This window comes from Phocoena phocoena, chromosome 3, assembly GCF_963924675.1.
Source record: "Phocoena phocoena chromosome 3, mPhoPho1.1, whole genome shotgun sequence".
Taxonomy (NCBI): domain Eukaryota; kingdom Metazoa; phylum Chordata; class Mammalia; order Artiodactyla; family Phocoenidae; genus Phocoena; species Phocoena phocoena.
This window is the reverse complement of record NC_089221.1, coordinates 51,331,057-51,354,117: the sequence shown is the minus strand read 5'-3', so window position 1 is coordinate 51,354,117 and position 23,061 is coordinate 51,331,057. Positions and strand designations below refer to the sequence as shown.

General features: G+C 35.5%; 1 protein-coding gene across 1 annotated transcript in view; it reads right to left on the bottom strand.

Annotated features, from left to right (window-relative positions):
- RNF180 (ring finger protein 180) overlaps positions 1 to 23,061 on the bottom strand; it is a 261,351-nt gene that overhangs the window by 61,192 nt on the left and 177,098 nt on the right. Inside the window, exon 5 of the mRNA XM_065875170.1 lies at positions 14,214 to 14,439. Coding sequence (XP_065731242.1) covers positions 14,214 to 14,439 — 226 coding nt within the window. The remainder of the gene's footprint in view (positions 1 to 14,213; positions 14,440 to 23,061) is intronic.

Here is a 23,061-nt window from a genome sequence, read left to right as displayed (position 1 = left end):
AAAGTAATAATGATAACTGTGATATTTTTGTTTTCTAGCTTCAAGGAACTTATTACACAATGCACTTTTAACCTACATAACAAACCCATGTGATTAATGCACCAAAGAAAAAAAGGGTTCATAAAAATATTTATAATACCTACAAAAACTATGATCAGAGAAATTACTAAAATGTGCAAAATGAGATGGGAGATGTACCTACAACATTTTGTTGAACATAAATACATGTGTTCATAATATAATCTTATGAGATGTTGGAAGATTTTATTTATTACACTGATCTGAAAGGCCTTTGGAGAAAAGAGGACCTAGAAGCCCTTATCCCTCCATTTCTGGGGCAAATAAGAACTGGTTCTAATGCTTCTTAACTGTGGCACCTTTCGTAAGTTGTTGAACTTCTCTTTGTACTCACTTTCTACCCTATCTCTGGCAAACATTTATTTTGCAATAGCTATGTGCCTAGCACTTTACTGGTATAGCTATAAATATAGAAATTAATTAAAGGTAATTCCTGTCTGCTGGGCATTGTACTAGATCACTGATTCCAAAATACACGTCTGGAGCCTGGCTATGCATCAAAATTGCTGAGGGCACTTGTTAAAAAGACAAATTCTAGGACCTTGCCCAGATATTACTGAAGCAGAATTGCTGTGGATGTGACCTAGGAGTCTTTGCTTTCTACAGGCTCCTTGGGTGATTCTGATGCACAGTCAAATTTGATAACCACTGGATGAAATGACCTTAAATCCTTTTCTGTTCTAAAATTACCTGAATTTATTTAAATAGGTTAAACCTTATATCACTCTGGTATAAACTGTACAAACCTTACCCAAGGATGTTGTTCTTTCTATAGAACAGTGTTGCTTCATTCTAGTGGCATTTGAACTTGGAACTCCAGGATATTGCAACAAAAAAAATATTCAGTACTACCTTTCTCAGAATTATTTGGAAGAAGCACTGAGAAAAATCTGAAGGCAGACCAAGATGTAGGGCTCGGAGTAAAAGGTGATAAAAACTACCTTTATCTCCTCCTTTGCCAACCCTACCTCTTAGGGAGTAGAGGCTTCTTAATACAATATACATTATAATGTATTAGATGTAATCAATATTTCATATCATTCAATATGCTAGAAAAAGACAAAACCCTGAATATCCTGGAAAGATTCTAAAGTCTACTCAAATGGTACATTTAGTTAAATGTGGTGGCAGTACCAGTGGAAACAGCAGCATCTTTGCGTGACACTATCATAGAAATAGTAAATAAGTGTTAAGATAAGAGTTCCAGTCTTCTTGACTTGGCTGAATGCAGGAGTCAATCACCAACTACATAAAAACATAATTCACATTATTACAGTGTATATTACCATGAGTTTCACTGTATCGTACCATAAAGAATAAAATAAGAACAACCACATACACAGCACAATTTTGAACTACAGGCAGTACTAATAGGGTAGTGTAACTCTGATTTCTGCTTTATGCTTCAATATGGGCAATTTTATATTTAAACAACTAATTATAATTAAGCAAATATTTGTTAGTAATAGTTTTAAGCATTCTGCTAAGTATAAGAGTTAAAACTGTGAAACAGGCATAGTACCTGCATTAAATCCTATCTAGTAAATAGGTAACCATTAAGTTATGAGGTAAGTGCCATGATAGGGTTAATTCAGGCCTTAGGGTCCTATTAATGAGGGGAATATAATAAGAGTATTATTATAAATACAGGGCACAGTCATTTAGATGGACCCAGTGGTATTATGTTCTAATTTAAAAGGCTAGGATATATGTGTCCACCCATCTCATTTAGATTATTAAAGGCCTTGTTTACCTACTTAAAATTATGTCTCATTATAATGAAAGCTTTTTTTCCCTACAATTCCCTTCTGAGTCCTATGTTGTTTGATACATAATATTTCATTTTTCACAAAGATGCAACTTGCAAAAAGATGATTTGACAAAAAGAAATTTGAAGCATGTTTTAATAAAAGTTAAAAAAAAAGACTACTTCTCCAAGAGTTTTGCATTATATATATAGAATGAGCCCTGATTTTAAGTGGAAATCCAACTTTCCTTCATTTCAACAGGCACTGGACATGCTTGTTCACAGGCATTATTTGGTTCCAGGAGATTAATGTACAATAAAGGACATTTGCAAGGAATAGACAAGATTGTGAATGAAGAGTCCCAATCAGTGGGCATTTGTATAAAAAGGGAGATTTCTAACAAAACAATCTTTACCAGCTGATGCTTAACCCTCATTTTTTAAACATAGCATTTAGTTTAAGTAACCTCTTGTGAGATGATCTTTAGAACTTTTAGATTAGTCTCATCTCACTCTTCTTCTTTAATATGTTGATGTATATGTTTATATATTTAATATGATGAAAAATAGTAATTTTTCAAGAATATACAATCTAAGATAGTTTTCTTTGTATTGTTTTATAGCAGCAGGAGTAAAATTGAGTGAGGATGCTGCTTCAAGGGGATTTGAGATCGTTCCCTTACACAGGAACAGAGAAGGGCTAATATATTAACATTTGAGCTCACTTTACTAGACATCAATGAAAATCTATAAACTATCTTAAAACTGTCTTCAGGGTTTCAAGGGCAATGCTTGATCTGCACCTCTGCAAGAGGGGCAAGAAAGTCTCACTTGTAAGGGACCCTAATTCTCCTAGTGAAACTCATTTTATACCCATGTGAGCACCCAGAAAGGTTCATCTATGAGGGGAACACTACCAGTTAGAGAAAACTGGAGTCTGCTATTGCAGCTTGCATTTAACAGAATATGACTACTTTGACTCAAAGAAATATGAGTAAGATAAGCCTCAGAACCAACTCTTCAGACCTGGCAGGTTCTCACCCTAGGGCGGCTGCCAGGTCTCCTAGTAACTGCATGTCCTATGTGATTTGGTGGCAAGAGGAAATCTGAATGTTGGGAACGAGAGACCAAGCAGGAGTATCTCATTAATACTTATGAATATTTATCTATGTATCCTCTGAATATAAATTTTAACCTGATTTTCTTACCCTTTCCTAGTGAACTGTTCAAAGTTAAAATCTAGTTAGGAAGTTCCGTCTCCAACTAAATATGTAGCCTGATGACAGAGGCACATACAACAGGGACCAAACCAAACCAAAAACAAAAATTCTATATTTGACACTTTGTCAAAGTGGAGCTATGGATTTTACAATATACAAGTCATTACAGAATATAATTTATGCTTAATTGATGTTAATATTTAGGAGTTCCTATTTCACTAGGTAGATAAACTACAGTTAAAATTTTATCCATTTTAATGTAATAATTCCACTTAATATTTGGTACTGCAATATTTTATACCCATCATTTTTATACCTGAATAGGAAAAGAGTTGTTACAAATACTTTAACCCTTTGGCCCAGGAGAAATCTGCTAGTACTATAAGACCTTCTTAGGTTAGAGAATTTATCCAAGCTTTCATCTCAGCCACCTTGTGTTTAAGTCGTGCTTATTGATGTCCTTTAAGACTCTGGAGCATTAAGAATTATTTCAGTAACTGTTTCATTACCCAAGAATAACTAGTTTACCCTCTGTTAGAGGAATAATAAGACCAAGAGGAGATCTACTAAATTAATCCCAATCCAACAATAACCTTTATTGTGCTCTTAGTATGATAAAGACAAAATGCTAAGTACTTTGTACTGTTATGATGTATACTGTTATTATTTTGTATTTAAAGTTACACTTCAAGATTTAGAAAAAGGCTTTTGAAAGCCTATGGATAGGGATATACTAGTGGATCTTCAAAACAGATAGTTAGTGGGAAGCAGCCACATAGCACAGGGAGATCAGCTTGGTGCTTTGTGACCACCTAGAGGGGTGGGATAGGGAGGGTGGGAGGGAGGGAGATGCAAGAGGGAGGGGATATGGGGATATAAGTATATGTATAGCTGATTCAATTTGTTATAAAGCAGAAATTAACACACCATTGTAAAGCAATTATACTCCAATAAAGATGTTAAAAAAAAAAAAGGTTATCACAGCATCCATTCTTGGCTTCAAAGAATCCATGATTCTCTGTCTTCTGTATGAAAAGAAACAGGACTCCATCCTCCCTGCCCACAATCATATTTAATGCTGCACTTCGGTTTACTTATTTATTTTTAAAAACTGTCAGAGTAACACATGCCCATGGTTTGAAAAGATCCAAATGATGTTAAAAGGCTTAAAAAACCAAAACCAAAACCAAAACAACAATGAAGATCTATTCCACTCCCTCTATATCTAGCTCCACTCACAATCCCCAGGGACTGTTTTAAATATTCCTGTTTTCAAGCTTTTTTCTAGAGATTAACCTCCATTAACCTCCTGCAAGGCAGGAGTTTTTCAACACTTGGTTTGCAAACCACTAGCCATATGTGAAAGGATTTAGGATGAAATTGAATGAAAAATTTAAAAATTTTCATAGTTACCTATTTATTTTAATGTATATTAGAAGAAATGTATAAACTAGAACATCAAATACATAAATTCACAAATAAATTGTTAAGGATGAGGCTAAAATAAGTATTTTTTTAAAAAACGTGTGTTGATATGAAGAAAATCCTTAAGTAAAAAAGTAATTTTGGTGGTATGTGGATACAGTAAAAATTGTAAAGGTGGTAGGAAAATGAGAGAAATTTGAGAAACACTGCTCTAATCATTACGCTTATTTTTCTATTTCTTTTTTATAATAAAATATATTTTTTCCATATATTAATGCACAAGAGTGACTACACTAAAAGACATCATGAAATAGATACTCCTACTGATAAAGAATGAGTTTGTACATATATACAATGGAATACTACTCAGCCATAAAAAAGAACAAAATAATGCCATTTGCACCAACATGGATGCAACTAGAGATTATCATACTAAGTGAAGTAAGTCAGAAAGAGAAAGACAAATATATATGATATCACTTATATATGCAATCTAAAATATGGTGCAAATGAATCTATCTGCAAAACAGAAAGACTCACAGACATAGAGAACAGACTTGCAGCTGCCAAGGGGGAGGGGGTGGAGGAGGGAAGGACTGGGAGTTTGGGATTAGCAGATATAAACTATTATATATAGGATGGATAAACAACAAGGTCCTAGTATATAGCATACGGAATTATATTCAATATCCTCTGATAAACCTATAATGGAAAAGAATATAAAGAAAAAAAGAATGTCTGTGTATAACTGAGTCACTTTGCTGTACAGCAGAGACTGGCACAGCATTGTAAATACACTATACCTCAATAAAAAAAAAGGAACAAGTTTGGATTTTGGAGGCAGTGATGATTCTGTACAAGATGAACAGAAAAATGAAAAAATGAAAAATTTCATGGATGAACACAAGAACAAAACTACTATTAGCATAAGAATGAACAGACCAGATTTTTTTGGTATAGAATAAGAGAAAGTATGAAATGCCGTTAATGGGAATAGGGACAATAGAACAAGACCAATTACAGGTTGTCACAGTGGATAAAAAGAGGAAGTGTGATGTTCTTTTGGATGAGCTGTATGTCCTGGATAAAGCCCAGCGGGACATCTAAAAGTCAGACAGAATACAGGATAATTCGTCACTGTGTGGGACTGGCCCAAACACTGCAGGAAATCTGTCATCCCTACCCCTGCTCACTAGATGCCAGTAGCATCCTCATATTATTGTGACAGCCAAAATATCCCTGGTGAAAAATATCATAAGCGTGCTTTATGCTTAAAATCCTAGATTAGGTTAAATGTCATTTCTTTACTTACTTAGGGACTTCTACACACAAGGTGAGGACTTAGCCATTTTCTTTGCCTTTTTTTCCAATGGAGTTCACCAGCACTTCTGCTTATCAGCATCTAGTTCCACCATGTAAAGGCACAAGAGTAGTGGCATGGGGTGGGTGGTCAAAAAAGGAGACAAAAGTTGAATGGAGGAAAATAGTGGAACAAGGGTAGAAATCCTCCTTGCTGAGGTGTGGGTACATCTGAATGAGGTGAGAGCAGTGAGTGACTTCACAATTAGAGTTAAGTTGTACTGACCCTGTGGCTCCCTATGCAGTACCTGAGACACTTGTATCTTCCACATGAGCATGGGCTGGGATCCCTGAACAATGAACACTGAGTCTATCGTAGGACAGCCCATAGCAGTGTTCTTCAAAGTCAGTCCACAATAGGGGCAGTGACATGCTTGGTTTGAAGGCTTCAGTCATAAAGTCAATTCAAGAAAATATGATGCCTTCCTTCACAACGAAACCATAATCTCCTTGGCTGAGGGATTCCTCCTCCCTCACTTGGATGACCCTCTCTCCATTTAATGCTCATAAGACATAGCCTTTTCCCTTCCTCAGCCTGCTGATGAAGGTGGCCTGCAGATCCTGTTATACAGCATGTAGCACCTCTCTGAACAGACCTACTGTTGGGGTGCTGATGTGGGAGTTCCTTGTCTGAAAGAATGAGGCTGTCAGTCAATGAATAAGAAAGGTCTTCCCTATCCAGAGGTCTTTCTCCTCAGCTCTGCCCATCCTGGATTCTTTTTCATCTCCACAGAAAAAAGAACTCTAGTTAACACCAGAACTTTTCCCAATCTCACAAGCAGGCTTAGAGTCTTCCATGTGCAAAACTTATTCTGCTGTTTTCCAAAGTGACTTTGCTATTTTATACTCCAACCAGCAATATATGAGTTCCAATTTCTCCATATCCTTGTCAACACTTGTTGTTGTCTATCTTTTTAACTATAGCCATCCTAGTTGCTGTGAAGTGATATCTCATTATAGTTTGGATTTGCAACTAATGACTAATGATATTGAGCATTTTTTTCATGCTTATTGGCCATCTTTATATCTTCTTTGGAGAACTGTCTATTCAAACTCTTTGTCCATTTTAAAATAGGGTTATTTGTTTTTTAATTCTTGAGTTGTAACAGTTCTTTATATATTCTAGATACTAGATCCTTGTCACATATATGACTTACAAATATTTGCATTTATCCTGTGGTTATCTTTTCACTTTCTTGATAATATCCCTTTAAGCAGAGAAGTTTTTAACTTTGATGAAGTCTGATTTATCTATTTCTTTTTTGGCTGTTTGTGCTTTAGGTGTCATATCTAAGAAACCATAGCCTAATACAATTTCAAAAAATATTTACACCTATGTTGTCTTCTAAGAGTTTTATATTTTTATCTCTTACATTTAGGTCTTTGTTCCATTTTAAGTTAATTTGTGTATGTGTGTGTGTGTGTGTGTGTGTGTGTGTGTGTGTGTTCATAGTGTGAGGGAGGGTTCCAAGTTCATGCCTTTGCATCTGAATTTGTAAATGTGACAGGCTCTCTATGTTCTTACTGAGTATAGTGGTAGACTTCAGTAGAATTTTTTTTTTATTTTTTTATTTTATTTTTAATCTTCGTGCAAACTTTGCCTTCTTTTTTTATAAATTTATTTATTCATTTATTTATTTTTGGCTGTGTTGGGTCTTCGTTTCTGTGCGAGGGCTTTCTCTAGTTGTGGCAAGCGGGGGCCACTCTTCATCGCGGTGCGCAGGCCTCTCACTGTCGCGGCCTCTCTTGCTGCGGAGCACAGGCTCCAGACGCGCAGAGCTCAGTATTTGTAGCTCACGGGCCCAGCTGCTCCGTGGCACGTGGGATCTTCCCAGACCAGGGCTTGAACCCGTGTCCCCTGCATTGGCAGGCAGACTCTCAACCACTGCGCCACCAGGGAAGCCCTAGAATTTTTAAAAAATAAATGTTTTTCTATTTGCTGTACATCCTTAGGACAATTTCCATAGACTTAAATGAAATAAAAATCATTTCACCAGTTAAACAGTTGTTTTGCTGGGGTGAGGATCCATGAAGCTTCTCACGTTACCATTCCAGAAATCTTCTTCACTATTTTTTAATTTATCAACTTTAAATAATATTGACTTCCTTCTAGGAGGATTTGGGTCTTTTGCAATATCTTCTTCCCTTCTCACCTCTCAAATTTTTGTGAATAATATCATTTTTAGTTTCTATATTGTCTACCTTCATTATTAGTATGCTTTCATCAGTTAGGATGCTCTTGGTGTACACTAATAGAAAATTTATTCAAACTGCCTTAATTAATTAATAAATTTAATATTTCATGTAATAGAAAATTCAAAGGTAGGATAGGCTTCAAACCTGGCTGACTTGGTGGTTAAACAATGTCATCAAGACCCCTTGTTCATTTCTTTCTTTAGTTTTACTATCCAAAATAAAGACTTTATACTCAGCTGGTTCCCCCCTTGCTCATAAGATGGCTGCCAGTAATTATCCCTATTACACACCTTCTTGTTTATGTCCAATGGGGAAGAAACTAGCTTTTCCATCTCGTGTCTTAAGAGTAAAGGCAAATTTTAGTCTCACCTCATCACTCAGAACTGAAACACATGCCCATTTATGAACCTATCACTGGCAAAAGGAATAGATTACCAAAAAGCCAAAGATGGGCTCATCTACCCAGAAGCCACCTGACCTATGCTGAGGGAGTTAAATACTGGAATAAAACTCAGGGTATGTTACGAAGAAAGATGTAATGGATATAAATTAGCAACCAATAGTGTCTACTACCTATTTTTTGTATGTTTTTGTGTTAACTTTTTTTCCCCATATTTGCTAGTTTTATTTATTTAACTTTTTTTTAAAAACATCTTTATTGGACTAAATTGCTTTACAATGGTGTGTTAGTTTCTGCTTGATAACAAAGTGCATCAGCTATACATATGTCCCCATATCTCCTCCCTCTTGCGTCTCCCTCCCACCCTCCCTATCCCACCCCTCTAGGTGGTCACAAAGCACCGAGCTGATCTCCCGTGCTATGCAGCTGCTTCCCACTAGCTATCTATTTTACATTTGGTAGTATATATATGTCCATGCCACTCTGTTAACTTTTGACAGTATTACCTTGACCTCCACTAACAAATGATATTAATGCCTTCTACCCTGTCTTCTATATATGCTCTCCCACTTCAAATTCTCAACTTCTAGTGTATCAAGTACTTTATCAAGATCACATCTAACAGTGTTAAGAAATTTAAGCAAAATCGCATGAAATACTGAATGTTATATTGAGTGGTTTAAATCATTATTTTCCTAAGCACACTCTATGGAATAAATCTGGAAGGAATTTCATCATAACTCTATCCACTGAACTACTCTAAATTACAACTAACCCCTTATTCATTTGCCAAATATCTTCAGTTCCTTTAGAAAATGACAACCTTCCCACTTTAATCTTTGATAATAACTGTCCCCTGGTTTGTACACAATTGGAATGGTGACATTAGGTAGCTGAGATGATTAATTCATTCACTTAATAAATAACTCTCAGGGTTCAGTAAAGTTAACAGAATAGTGTAAGATTGGAAACTGACTTTCTCCCAAAATATCAACAAAAGCAGCTGAAACCAGAAGAGGAAAAAAATCCCATTTACAATTGCAGCAACAAAAAAATACAGGCATAGGGCTTCCCTGGTGGCGCAGTGGTTGAGAGTCCGCCTGCTGATGCAGGGTACACGGGTTCCTGCCCCGGTCCGGGAGGATCCCACATGCTGCGGAGCGGCTGGGCCCGCATCCGGAGCCTGTGCTCCGCAACAGGAGAGGCCACAACAGTGAGAGGCCCGCGTACAGCAAAAAGAAAAAAAAAAATACAGGCATAAAGCTAATAAGAATTTTGCTGTGCCATTTGAAAGGAAATTACAGAAATGTTATTGAGAGGCAATATGCTTTCAATATTATAACAATGTTATAATATTATAACAATGTTATAAAAATGTCAATTAAAAATGTGAATTATTCCCCAAACAACTTATAAAATTAATTCACTTGTGAGTTATTAAAACATAAAGCTAAAATAATTATAAGACCGAAGTAATGGTACAGGACAAGATAGAAATATGAATGGAAAAGAACAGCTGCCAAAAAACACAGAAACATTTTAGTAATTACCTTCATTACCTAAAAAAGGCAGTTCAATCAGCATAGAAAAAAAATGAATTGTTCAATATATGTTAGTGGGATAAATGCTTACAGACACAGAATAAAGGGACTATATATTTTTTTAAATTATGACTTAAGCTGTTTATTCTTTCTAAATTAGTAAAAAACTATTTTGCAAGATTTATTATTATTTTTTGTTTGTGGTTTTCTTGTTTTGCTTTTGAAAGGTACTATATTTTTAACCAAACTGCACACCATAGTAAATGGACTGGAATTAAGAGTAGGGAAATGAGGACAAAATGAAATCCAAAATAAATATAGGTAAAGAGACTATTTATATACAGTAAGTCCCCTACATATGTACCTTCAAGTTGCGAACTTTCAAATATGCGATCGTGTGTTCACATGTCCAATCACATAAGTTAGTTCACATGTATGGCGTATGTTATCACATGTGTGCATCCTCTACAAGTGGTTGTACTTTTGTGTATTTTACTGTACAGTACTGTATAGAGTGCAGTAGTACAGTATCTTTATTTCAAGCTCAGGATGTCTGGAAGCAAGCATAAAAGCAGCGGTGATGTAGCTGGTACTACTGTACTTGTCAAGGTACTGTACTGTAAGATTAAAAATGTTCTATTTTTGTGTTTGTTTGTTTTTTATGTATTATTTGTGTGAAAAGTATTATAAGCCTATTACAGTACAGTACTATATAGCTGATTGTGTTAGTTGGGTACCTAGGCTAACTTTGTTGGACTTAACAAACAAATTGGACTTACGAATGTGCTCTCAGAACACAACTCATTCGTATGTAGGGGATTTACTGTAATTCTGTAGTGGATAAGGCCTTTTAATACCTAACTTTGAAATTAGAAATAATAAAGGCAAAGGTTGCTACATAAGACTACATAAAATATAGAAGTTCTGCACATTCATAAGATATAATAAACATAATTCAAGTACATATGACAAAATAGGAAAGCGATTTGCCACATATGACAAAAGCTGACATTACTGAAAAAAAAAAATCCTCTTGCAGTAAACAAGAAAACGATGAACAGACCAAAAGAAAAATCCGTAAAGGGCATGGTAAGGGATTTAAAAGGAAAAAAAAGGATAGTCCAGAGTGTTGAGAAAATAAGCCCATTATATTGCTGCTTGCAATAATTTTGGAGCATAATTTTGTAATATATACATAGCCTTAAAACACGTACAGACTTTAACTACCAATTCTACTCCTGGAAATCCATTACAAGGAAATGCTCGGAGATGTGTGCAAATATTTATCCATATATATCAGCAAAAAAATGAATGATAAACAACTAAACTAAATAGTAGATAGCTTAAGTAGATAATGATATAATCACAAGAATTTAAAGTAAACAAGGGACTTCCCTGGTGGTCCAGTGGGTAAGACTCTACGCTCCCAATGCAGGGGGCCCGGGTTCAATCCCTGGTTGGGGAACTAGAGAGCACATGCATGCTGCAACTATGAGTTCGCATGCTGCAACTAAAGATCTTGCTGCTGCAACTAAGACCCAGCTCAGACAAAATAAATTAAATAAATAAATAAATATTTTTTAAAAAGTAAAACAAAAGCAGGTCAAAAGCCTTATGTTCAAAATGAACATTTTACAAAAAAAATAATTAAGTATATGGATATAAAATATTCTGGAAGAATACTCGATAAACGATGTGATCTTTAAATGGTAGGACTATGGAGGATTTTGAGCTTATAATTTTATTTGTATACTCTGATTTTTCTATAATGAAATTGTATTACTTATATAATTTTAGAAGTTATTTTTATAGGAAAACCAGACTATATATATATATATATATATATATAGTTTTTTTTTTTTTTTTGGCTACTGGCAATGTTGCTTTCCCTAATCTATACTCTGATATGCCCTCAGCTCTTATCAAAGAATACCATAAGATACCATGTTAGAACACCTGATATTGCATTTGCTCTGAGGATGTTTTTGAGGACACTGCCTACTCCATCTCTCACTATGCCTAGAAATCACATTAAAAAATTTCTTTTAAAGTACTGGAAAAAACTTCTCTTGCCCTTAGGAGTTGGTATGTTTCTTTCCATCGATCATGAGAATCATTTAATTGTATGCTTATTTTATTTTTTCTTAGGCAGCCAGAATATTAAAACGAAATACTTCATTCAGTACTTCCCTTGCCTTGCTACTTCATTGCATATATATTTTAAAACATGTCTAATCTTTTTGAGATAGGTATAAATAACTAAGTAGTATATTCCCATTATTATTACCAGCTTCTAAATGACAGTATGCAACCAAATTTCGTCTCTATTGGAATAAATATTCCCAATATGATTTATTATATAGAAGAACCAACTTTGGAAATAAAGGAAAATATGACATTGTTGCTTTGATAAATGAACCAAGAGAGAGTCAAGTCATTATTGTTTTAAGACATTAAGGAAAGCAATTTTAAAATCCCTGTCAACATTAAACTGGATCATGGAAGGCAGGGACATCTGTCTAAATCACTATGTACATCGCCTAGATGCTTCCCTTCAAAACAGGCTTTCAGTAAACGTTTTCTTGCATAGATGGTCAGAGATAACACTGAGAAAGAGATGTTACTCTTCACATTTCATTCATTCCAAAGCACCTAGCAAGGGATCTAGTACTAGAAAAGAACCCCTATTTTTCCCGCTTCAATGTAAGCCAGAGAAGAAGAACTTCCAGTAAGCTTCTGTCCTCCCATGGAATTGCTTCCTTCCCTCTCTCCACTCCTTACTTGCTCTTCCCCATGAAAGGAAGAGTGATCTGCCAGTGTGACAGATGACAGCCTGCAGTCCCTGACCATGTTTCTCTATTGGGTAGAGTCAACTGTGCTTGGCATGTCCTTTTGTCTCCAGGTCTGTCTGTGCTCAGTGCAGTGATTTTGCGCTCCAAACTATATGCACTAGGCAAAGATCAGAGAGGCGAAGCTATATTTTCTCTTCACTGTTTGATTACTGAGCCTGTAAGCCAGGTTTGCAAGTCTTCATGCAGCTGGTTGGGTTAAGGCATGCAAAGCTTATTTTTATAAACTGATTCTCCCTTGCAGATGGGTCCTTGGATTTTCTTTTGCGGAAGAAAAATGTGCCATGTGTTTTCTACAGTTTTACTATTAATAAAGTACATACTTTGATCCTCATTTGGTTCCTCTATGGTTGAGGCGAGAATGTGGATATAGAAATTTCCTCCCCTATGAGTTTTGACAGGGTGAGAGAGAGTCATGGACATATACACACTAACAAATGTAGTAAGGTAGATAGCTAGGGGCAAGCAGCCGCAAGGCACAGGGATATTAGCTCGGTGCTTTGTGACAGCCTGGAGGGGTGGGATGGGGAGAGTGGGAGGGAGGGAGACACAAGAGGGAAGACATATGGGAACATATGTATATGTATAGCTGATTCACTTTGTTATAAAGCAGAAACTAACACACCATTGTAAAGCAATTATACCCCAATAAAGATGTTTAAAAAAAAAAAAAAAGAAATTTCCTCCCCTAAGGTTTAGCACACAGTAGTGCACTCAATAAATATCAGCTCTGCTTACTTCTATCATTCTTCCCTTTCACCTTAGCAGGTTTCTATGTTCCACATTCATTCGTTTTTCCTTTCTTCACTAGTATGTTTTAAATATTGTGTTATATTCCATCTTTACATGATAATTAGGTAAACAAATCCTTGTTCCAATTTTGCTATCTTCTATTTCAAGAAGAAAGGCCTTAAGAACAACAAGAAGGTTGAGAAGAGTTGGAGTCTGGAGGAAAGGCCTAATAGTTATCCTCAGATATTTACAGATTTATTCTCTGAGACTTCAGAGGAAAAAGCATGGGCCAAAGAATGAGGAGTAGTGGAAGGCAGATTTGAGGAATACATAATCAACAGGGCTGCTTCAAATTTTTATGGAATGTCCTTGACACTGGAGATGTTCAAGTACATGCTGAACAATAACTAGTTAGGATGCTTTAGAAAAGATCTCAACATTGAATAGAGGACTAGAGATGAGAAACTATTCTCATCTATGATTCTATGATCTTAACAAGTTCTAATGAGTTGGGCAAGCACTGTTTTATAAACTAGAGAGTAACAAATTATGCTGTATATGATTTTCAATAACTTTCTCATGATAATTCATACAGTACTTTTAGAACTGGAACAAAGAGGTAGTCAAAATAGTCAGGTAATTGTGTCAATGAAAGACAACAGTTACCTGTCTGGAAAAAGACTCTGGAAATAATTGTCCGACACAATGGGCAGGGAGTGCTTGCGGCATTGTCTTTGGCAAGAGTCCGTAAGCAGGGCTCACAGAAGATGTGGTGGCAAGGGTAACACATGTAGGGGTTGAAATAAACATCCAGACACACTGCACAGATGTAGCTCTCCTTTTCTTCTGCATATTCATTGTCATCATCTGTACTCATCTCATTATCCAAAGTCTGCAAAACATAAGCAAAAACGATTTTTCTTAGTTCAGTATGACATTCGTTTCCTTGAGAAATTGAGACACTGATTTTATATTTTCTTAAAATGAATGAAAATATTTATGAGAAACAGGTAATATCTGTTTCTGTGCATAATCAAAGTGACAGAAATGCTACCTCGCAAAGTGGGAAGAAACTGGAAACATACATGAAAAACCCATAAGTCTTAATTATTCATTTTAGTATTTTTATATAATGCTAAATGTTAAAATATAGTACCTGAACACATTAAGTATACCTGTATCTCTATTTAACCAGCACTACTTAAGTAAGTGTTAGGTCCTAGGATGACAGGTTCCCCCTTTCTATTCCACTCCCACCACAGCAAATAAGCTGACTGTCGCAAGATTATAAAGCCTTACATGGGCATTCACACATGAAGAGAAGTGGGGGTAAGAGGATGTCATACTTCATCTTCACACCATGCATGGAGCGTTTTTATTCTACATTTTGCACCTTCCTGGACCTCAAAGCCAATAAAAGGCCAAAGCCTAAGGTATGTCAGGAAGTAGATAAGGCAAATAAACTTGTAGTAATTCTGGGATGAGCCTTGTAACTGGGAAATATGATGATCCCTCTCCTCTCTCCCAAATGGAACAGTTAAGAAAGACGCTATTAAAAGGTAGTTAGGATTTGTTATAAAGCATAAACTAACACTCCATTGTAAAGCAATTATACGCCAATAAGGATGTCAAACAAACAAACAAACAAAAAAAACTGTAGTTAGGAAAGAGGCACTCAGGTTAGCAGCACAAAATCTGGTGGCTGAATTCCTGTTACTTAACATCACCATATTCCTCATCCATGAGGATGCTGTGAGAATTAAATGAGGTAATCCACATAAAGCGTTAAGCAAAGTGTCTGGTATATAACAAATATTCAATAAATATTAACCATAGCCATCCTTCTCTCCTCTCTTCTTCAAAGGCCCTATAGTCTTGGCTAGAGCCTTGGGAAATTTTCCTCAAACCAGGCCTGACCTCAGTCCACTGAGGCATAATGGGAATCTACATGGTGTAGATGCTTTCCTCCTCACTTTAATGGATGTCAAAAATGGAGATCAGTGATTAATATTTGAGTAAGCCTTGGGTTTAATAAATATTTTTAGGTTACATGAAATGTAAAAGTTACACAAATGAGGCAAAACAGAGCCTTGAAAATATAGAAAAACCTTTCTACTGGATAAACTATTATTTGATTTATCCAGATGGCTTTGCTTCCTCTTTCTGCCGCTTGTTGATAATTTCTCTCTTTATGAAAGACATATTTGAGGCATTAGGCCATTCTTTTTAATTGGTTGTCTGATTTTTCTTAAGCATTTTTACTTAATCTAGTTATTTGTTGTTACTGGCTAGATGTGTTGCAAATATTTCTTCCTTTTCTCTGGTTTGCCTTTTCATAGTGTTTTTTGATAAAATGAAATTCTTAATTTTAAAGAACATTTTTCCTTTATGATTTAATACTTTTTGTGTCTTATTTAAGAACTCTTACTTTTTCCCAAGGTCAGTAAGAGAGTCTTATTTTGCATCCTATAATCTACCTGAAATTGATTTTCATGTATGGTGCACATTAGGGTTAAATTTCATTTTTATTTTTATGTAATTATTAATTGGTACAGCCCATTTATTGCAAAGACCTTACTTTCCTCCACTGTTCTAAAGTGCCATGTTGTTATTAGGCCAAATATGCATGGGTTGGCTTCTATTTTGTTCCATTACTTTACTGTCTATTCCTATGCCATAATCACAATTTCTTACTGTGGGCTTATAATAAGCCTCAATAGCTGGTAAAGGAAGTCCTTTCATCTTAAAGTCTAATAAGAACCTGCAGTATAAACAAGCAAACAAACAAACAAAGCAACTAATACTAAACTTTCTTTGGGTTATTTGTATGGAAATATGTTAATATAAATGTTTCAGACATTACATGAAATTTCTAAAAATCTTAAAAAAAAAAAAAGCCCTTACTCAGGTGGATGATTACAAAATAGATAAAATTCTTCCTGTCTCTCTATGTGCACCCATATGCATTTCATCAAGATGTGGAGATTAGTTTTCCACCTTCTGATTTTGGGCTCTGTCATGTGACTTGCTTTGGCCAATGGATTGTTAGTAAATATGATGCAAACAGAGGCTTAAAAAAAGCTTGTGCATTGGAATAATCCTCTCTTGATGATATTGGGAACCCTAGTCTACTACCATGTGAACAAGCCTAGGCTAACCTGCTGAATAGTAAGTGAATATGGTGCAGCTGCCTCCATTGTGACTGCTGATAACAAGCCAACCATCAGACGTGTATGGGTAGAGTCAATGACTGTCACCTAACTGTAAATGTACTGGTGAGTCCAGATGACACCATGTGGATCAGAGATAAGCCATTACAGCTGAGCTCAGCCCCAACTGCCGACTCAGAAAACTGTGAGTGAATATAGGTTGTTGTTTTAAACAACTAAATAAAATCTGTTTCTTACATAATAAAAATTAGTTGACACATCCTTGTCTACACATGGCTAACTTTACCTCATTTTTAAAATCTTAGTTTAAATACCAACTTCCCCAAAGGATTTCACTGCTATTCTATCTAAAGTTGTTCTGTCACTGCTACTTATTTGTTTCCTCATAATAATTATTTGTCTATTTTTCTATGTCTCTCAATAGAATGTTAAGATTAATAAAGGGGAATGAAAAAATATATATACATACACACACATTTTTTCCCCAATGAATTAATAGTAGAGCCTGCTTGGTGGTGGCTTCCATTCTCAAAATGCTCACAGGTTCAGCTTGTTAAATATTGTATTGATTATACCTCTATTAAGTGTTCTTAGGTGTTCTTGTATGCCTTTTGGATATTTACAGCTAGAAAACAAGCATTCTGTGAAATCTCATATAACATATACAAAGTTTAACACAGAGAAGATATGAAGTAACTGTCCCTCACCAACAGAAAATTGTGGCTATGAGTTGAACACTAATAAAAATCTGCTGGAAAGGCAACAGTATCCACAATTTTTCTCATTATTGTTATATGACTATTCTCTCCTGTACTTAAAAGAAACTTGAAAAAGGAAAGCTGTAAGTGCACAATTAGTACTGATTAGGGACCCTCAGATAATAAAAACATCTTTGGACCTAGATGCTTACTTACTAAAATTTTATTTCATAGTGACAGCTTATTCTGTTTGTATTACACTCTCAATATTGTGTCTTGAGATTTGAACTAATTAACCTCAAAGAAACTCATGGCATAAGAAAATCATAATTTGAAGACCCGCTTAAAGCAATCCAAATTGTGGCCCTAATAACTGTACATAATTTTATTTCTATGAAGTACTTTATCTCTACATATATAACAAAAGTGACTAGATTTCATTAAAATACACATCAAAGAAATAAATGATTTGCTATTTAAAAACACAACCATATTATGGAAATAAACTTGAAGGTGGAAGTTTGCAAATAGAAAATGAGGTCAGAACTATTCATCTATTAGCTGAGCTACGTGACTCAATCCACAAAACAGATGTAACACATACAAAGACTTCTAGAATCACTATATTTTAAGGGACCAAAAAGGGTGAAGAGTTTCCATTACACAGAGAATTGAACATATCTGGTGATAAAAACTGTTCTGCAAGAAGACAAAAAAACCACCTCAAAGATAGAACTCCACTGGGCTTTTCTCCAAATTGGAGAGATAATAATAAATTTACTGTTGGATATATGGTTATATTTTAAAAATTAATTACACATTAATAGATAAAAGTCAACCTGGAAAAAGGTTTTTAATAGGTGTGCCTATGAACTCATCTTTATCTCATCAACATTTCAATTACTATAGATAGAGATCATCAAAATGCTTCTCAGAAATGGAGAGGTGACAGGAAAGATGGCTGCCTAGTTAAAAACAACTAAAATCCTTTCTGAACAGGAGGGAGACCTTCAAGATGGCAGAGGAGTAAGACATGGAGATCACCTTGCTCCCCAGAAATACATCAGAAATACATCTACATGTGGAACAACTCCTATGGAACACCTACTGAACGCTGGCAGAAGACCTCAGACTTCCCAAAAGACGCCCTCAGGTGACCTACAGGCAGAGGCGGGGCCAATCCAAAGCTGAACCCCAGGAGCAGTGCGAACAAAGAAGATAAAGGGAAATTTCTCCCAGCACCCTCAGGAGCAGCAGATTAAATCTCCACAATCAAATTGATGTACCCTGCATCTCTGGAATACCAGAACAGACAATGAATCAATCCAAAATTGAAGTGGTGGACTTTAGGAGCAACTATAGACTTGGGATTTGCTTTCTGCATCTAATTTGTTTCTGGTTTTATGTTTATCTTAGTTTAATATTTAGAGTTTATTATCACTGGTAGATTTGTTTATTAATTTGGTTCCTCTCTTCCTTTTTTTTATATACACATATGTATTTTTTTCCTATTTCTCTTTTTGTGAGATGTATGTGTATGCTTCTTTGTGTGATTTTTGTCTGTATAGCTTTGGTTTTACCCCATTTGTCCTAGGGTTCTGTCTGTCTGTTTTTTTTTTTTTATTTAGTATAGTGTTTAGCACTTATTATGATTGGTGGATTTGTTTTTTGGTTTCGTTGCTCTCTTCTTTCTTTCATTCTTTTTTTATTACTTTTTCGTTGCTCTCTTCTTTCATTCTTCTTTATTACTTCTTTTTAAAAAATTTTTATTAATTAAAAAAATTTATTTTAATAACTTTATTTTATTTATCTATTTATCTGTCTGTCTGTCTGTTTCTTTAGTTATGTATTTATTTATTTCTCCCTCTTCTTTTGAGCCGTGTGGCTGACAGGGTCTTGGTGCTTTGGCCAGGTGTCAGGACTATGCCACTCAGGTGGGAGAGCCAAGTTCAGGACACTGGCCCACCAGAGACTTCCCGACTCCACTTAATATCAAATGGCAAAAGCTCTCCCAAAGATCTCCATCTCAGCGCTAAGACCCAGCTCCACTCAACAGCCAACAAGCTACAGTGCTGGACAACCTATGCCAAACAACTAGCAAGACAGGAACACAACCCCACCCATTAGCAGAGAGGCAGACTAAAATCATAATAAGGTCACAGACACGCTCAAAACACACCACCGGACACGGTCCTGCCCACCAGAAAGATAAGATCCAGACTCATCCACCAGAACACAGGCCCTAGTCCCCTCCACCAGGAAGCCTACAGAGCCCACTGAAACAACCTTAGCCACTGGGGGCAGACACCAAAAACAACAGAAACTATGAAACTGCAGCCTGCGAAAATGAGACCCCAAACACAGAAAGTTAAGCAAAATGAGAAGACAGACAAACACATAGCAGATTTAGGAGCAATGTAAAAACCCACCAGACCTAACAAATGAAGAGGAAATAGGCAGTCTATCTGAAAAAGAATTCATAGTAATGACAGTAAAGATGATCCAAAATCTTGGAAATAGAATGGAGAAAATACAAGAAACATTTAACAAGTACCTAGAAGAAATAAAGAGAAAACAAACAATTATGAACAGCACAATAAATGAAATTAATGCTTCTCTAGAAGGAATCGATAGCAGAATAACTGAGGCAGAAGAACGGATAAGTGACATGGAGGATAAAATAGTGGAAATAACTACCATACAGCAGAATAAAGAAGAAAGAATGAAAAGAATTGAGGACAGTCTCAAAGACCTCTGGGACAACATTAAACACACCAACATTCGAATTATAGGGATCCCAGAAGAAGAAGAGAAAAAGAAAAGAACTGAGAAAATATTTGAAGAGATTATAGTTGAAAACTTCCCTAGCATGGGAAACTAAAGAGCCAATCAAGTCCAGGAAGCGCACAGAGTCCCATACAGGATGAATCCAAGGGGAAAAACGCCAAGACACATATTAATCAAATTATCAAAAGTTAAATACAAAGAAAAAATATTAAAAGTAGCAAGGGAAAAACAACAAATAACAGACAAGGGAATTCCCATAAGGTTATCAGCTGATATTTCAGGAGAGACTCTGCAAGCCAGAAGGGAATGGCAGGATAAATTGAAAGTGATGAAAGGGAAAAACCTACAAGCAACATTACTCTATCCAGCAAGGATCCCATTCAGATTCAATGGAGAAAATAAAACTTTTATGAACAAGCAAAAGCTAAGAGAAATCAGCACCACAAAACCAGCTTAACAACAAATGCTAAAGGAACTTCTCTAGGCAGGAAACACAAGAGAAGAAAAAGACCTACAATAACAAACCCAAAACAATTAAGAAAATGGTAATAGGAACATACATAGTGATAATTACCATAAATGTAAATAGGTTAAATGCTCCACCCAAAAGACACAAATGGGCTGAATGGATACAAAAACAAGACCAGTATATATGCTGTCTACAAGAGACCCACTTGAGACCTAGGGACACATATAGACTGAAAGTGAGGGGATGGAAAAAGATATTCCATGCAAATGGAAATCAAAAGAAAGCTGGAGCAGCAATTCTCATATCCGACAAAATAGACTTTAAAATAAAGACTGTTACAAGAGACAAAGAAGGACACTACCTAATGATCAAGGGATCAATTCAAGAAGAAGATATAACAATTGTAAATATTTATGCAACCAACATAGGAGCACATCAATACATAAGGCAAATGCTAACAGTCATTAAAGGGGAAATCGACAGTAAAACAATCATACTAGGGGACTTTAACACATCAGTTTCACCAACGGACAGATAATCCAAAATGAAAATAAATAAGGAAAACAAGCTTTAAATGATACATTAAACAAGATGGACTTAATTGATACTTATAGGACATTCCACCCAAAAACAACAGAATACACTTTCTTCTCAAGTGCTCATGGAACATTCTCCAGGATAGATCATATCTTGGGTCACAAATCAAGCCTGGGTAAATTTAAGAAAATTGAAATCATATCAAGTATCTCTTCCAACCACAATGCTATGAGACTAGATAACAATTACAGGAAAAATTCTGTAAAAAATACAAACACATGGAGGCTAAACAATACAGTACTAAATAACCAAGAGATCACTGAAGAAGTCAAAGAGGAAATCAAAAACTACCTAGAAACAAATGACAATGAAAACACGACGACCCAAAACCTATAGGATGCAGCAAAAGCAGTTCAAAGAGGGTAGTTTACAGCAATACAATCTTACGTCAAGAAACAAGAAACATCTCAAATAAACAACCTAACCTTTCACCTAAAGCAATTAGAGGAAGGGGAACAAAAAGACCCAAACTTAGTAGAAGGAAAGAAATCATAAAGATCAGATCAGAAATAAATGAAAAAGAATTGAAGGAAACAATAGCAAAGATCAATAAAAATAAAAGCTGGTTCTTTGAGAAGATAAACAAAATTGATGAATCATTAGCCAGACTCATAAAGAAAAAAATTGGAGAAGACTCAAATCAATAGAATTAGAAATGAAAAAGGAGAGGTTAACAACTGACACTGCAGAAATACAAAGGATCATGAAAGATTACTATAAGCAACTACACGCCAATAAAATGGACAACCTGGAAGAAATGGACAAATTCTTAGAAAAGCACAATCTTCCCAGACTGAATCAGAAGAAACAGAAAATTGGCTTCAGAGGCGAATTCTATCAAACATTTAGAGAAGAGCTAACACCTATCTTTCTCAAACTCTTCCAAAATATAGCAGAGGGAGGAACACTCCCAAACTTATTCTACGAGGCCATCATTACCCTGATATCAAAACCAGACAAAGATGTCAAAAAGAAAGAAAACTACAGGCCAAGATCTCTGATGAACATAGATGCAAATATCCTCAACAAAATACTAGCAAACAGAATCTAACAGTACAATAAAAGGATCATACACTATGATCAAGTGGGGTTTATCCCAGGAATGCAAGGATTCTTCAATATACGCAAATCAATCAATGTGATACACCATATTAACAAATTGAAGGAGAAAAAACACAAGATCATCTAAATAGATGCAAAAAAAGCTTTCAACAAAATTCAACACCCATTTATGATAAAAATGCTCCAGACAGTAGGCATAGAGGGAACTTACCTCAACATAATAAAGGCCATATCTGACAAACCTATAGCCAACATCGTCCTCAATGGTGAAAAACTGAAAGCATTTCCACTAAGATCAGGAACAAGACAACATGGTCCACTCTCACCACTATTACTCAACATAGTTTTGGAAGTTTTAGCCACAGCAATCAGAGAAGAAAAAGGAACACAAAGCGGAAAAGAACAATTAAAGCTGTCACTATTTGCAGGTGACATGATACTACACATAGAGAATCCTAAAGATGGTACCAGAAAACTACTACAGCTAATCAATGAATCTGGTAAAGTAGTAGGATACAAAATTAATGGACAGAAATCTCTTGCATTCCTATACACTAGTGATGAAAAATCTGAAAGAGAAATTAAGGAAACACTCCCATTTACCATAGCAACATAAAGAATAAAATACCTAGGAATAAACCTGCCTAAGGAGACAAAAGACCCATATGCAGAGAACTATAAGACACTGATGAAAGAATTTTAATTAAAATTAAAGATGAAGAGATATACCA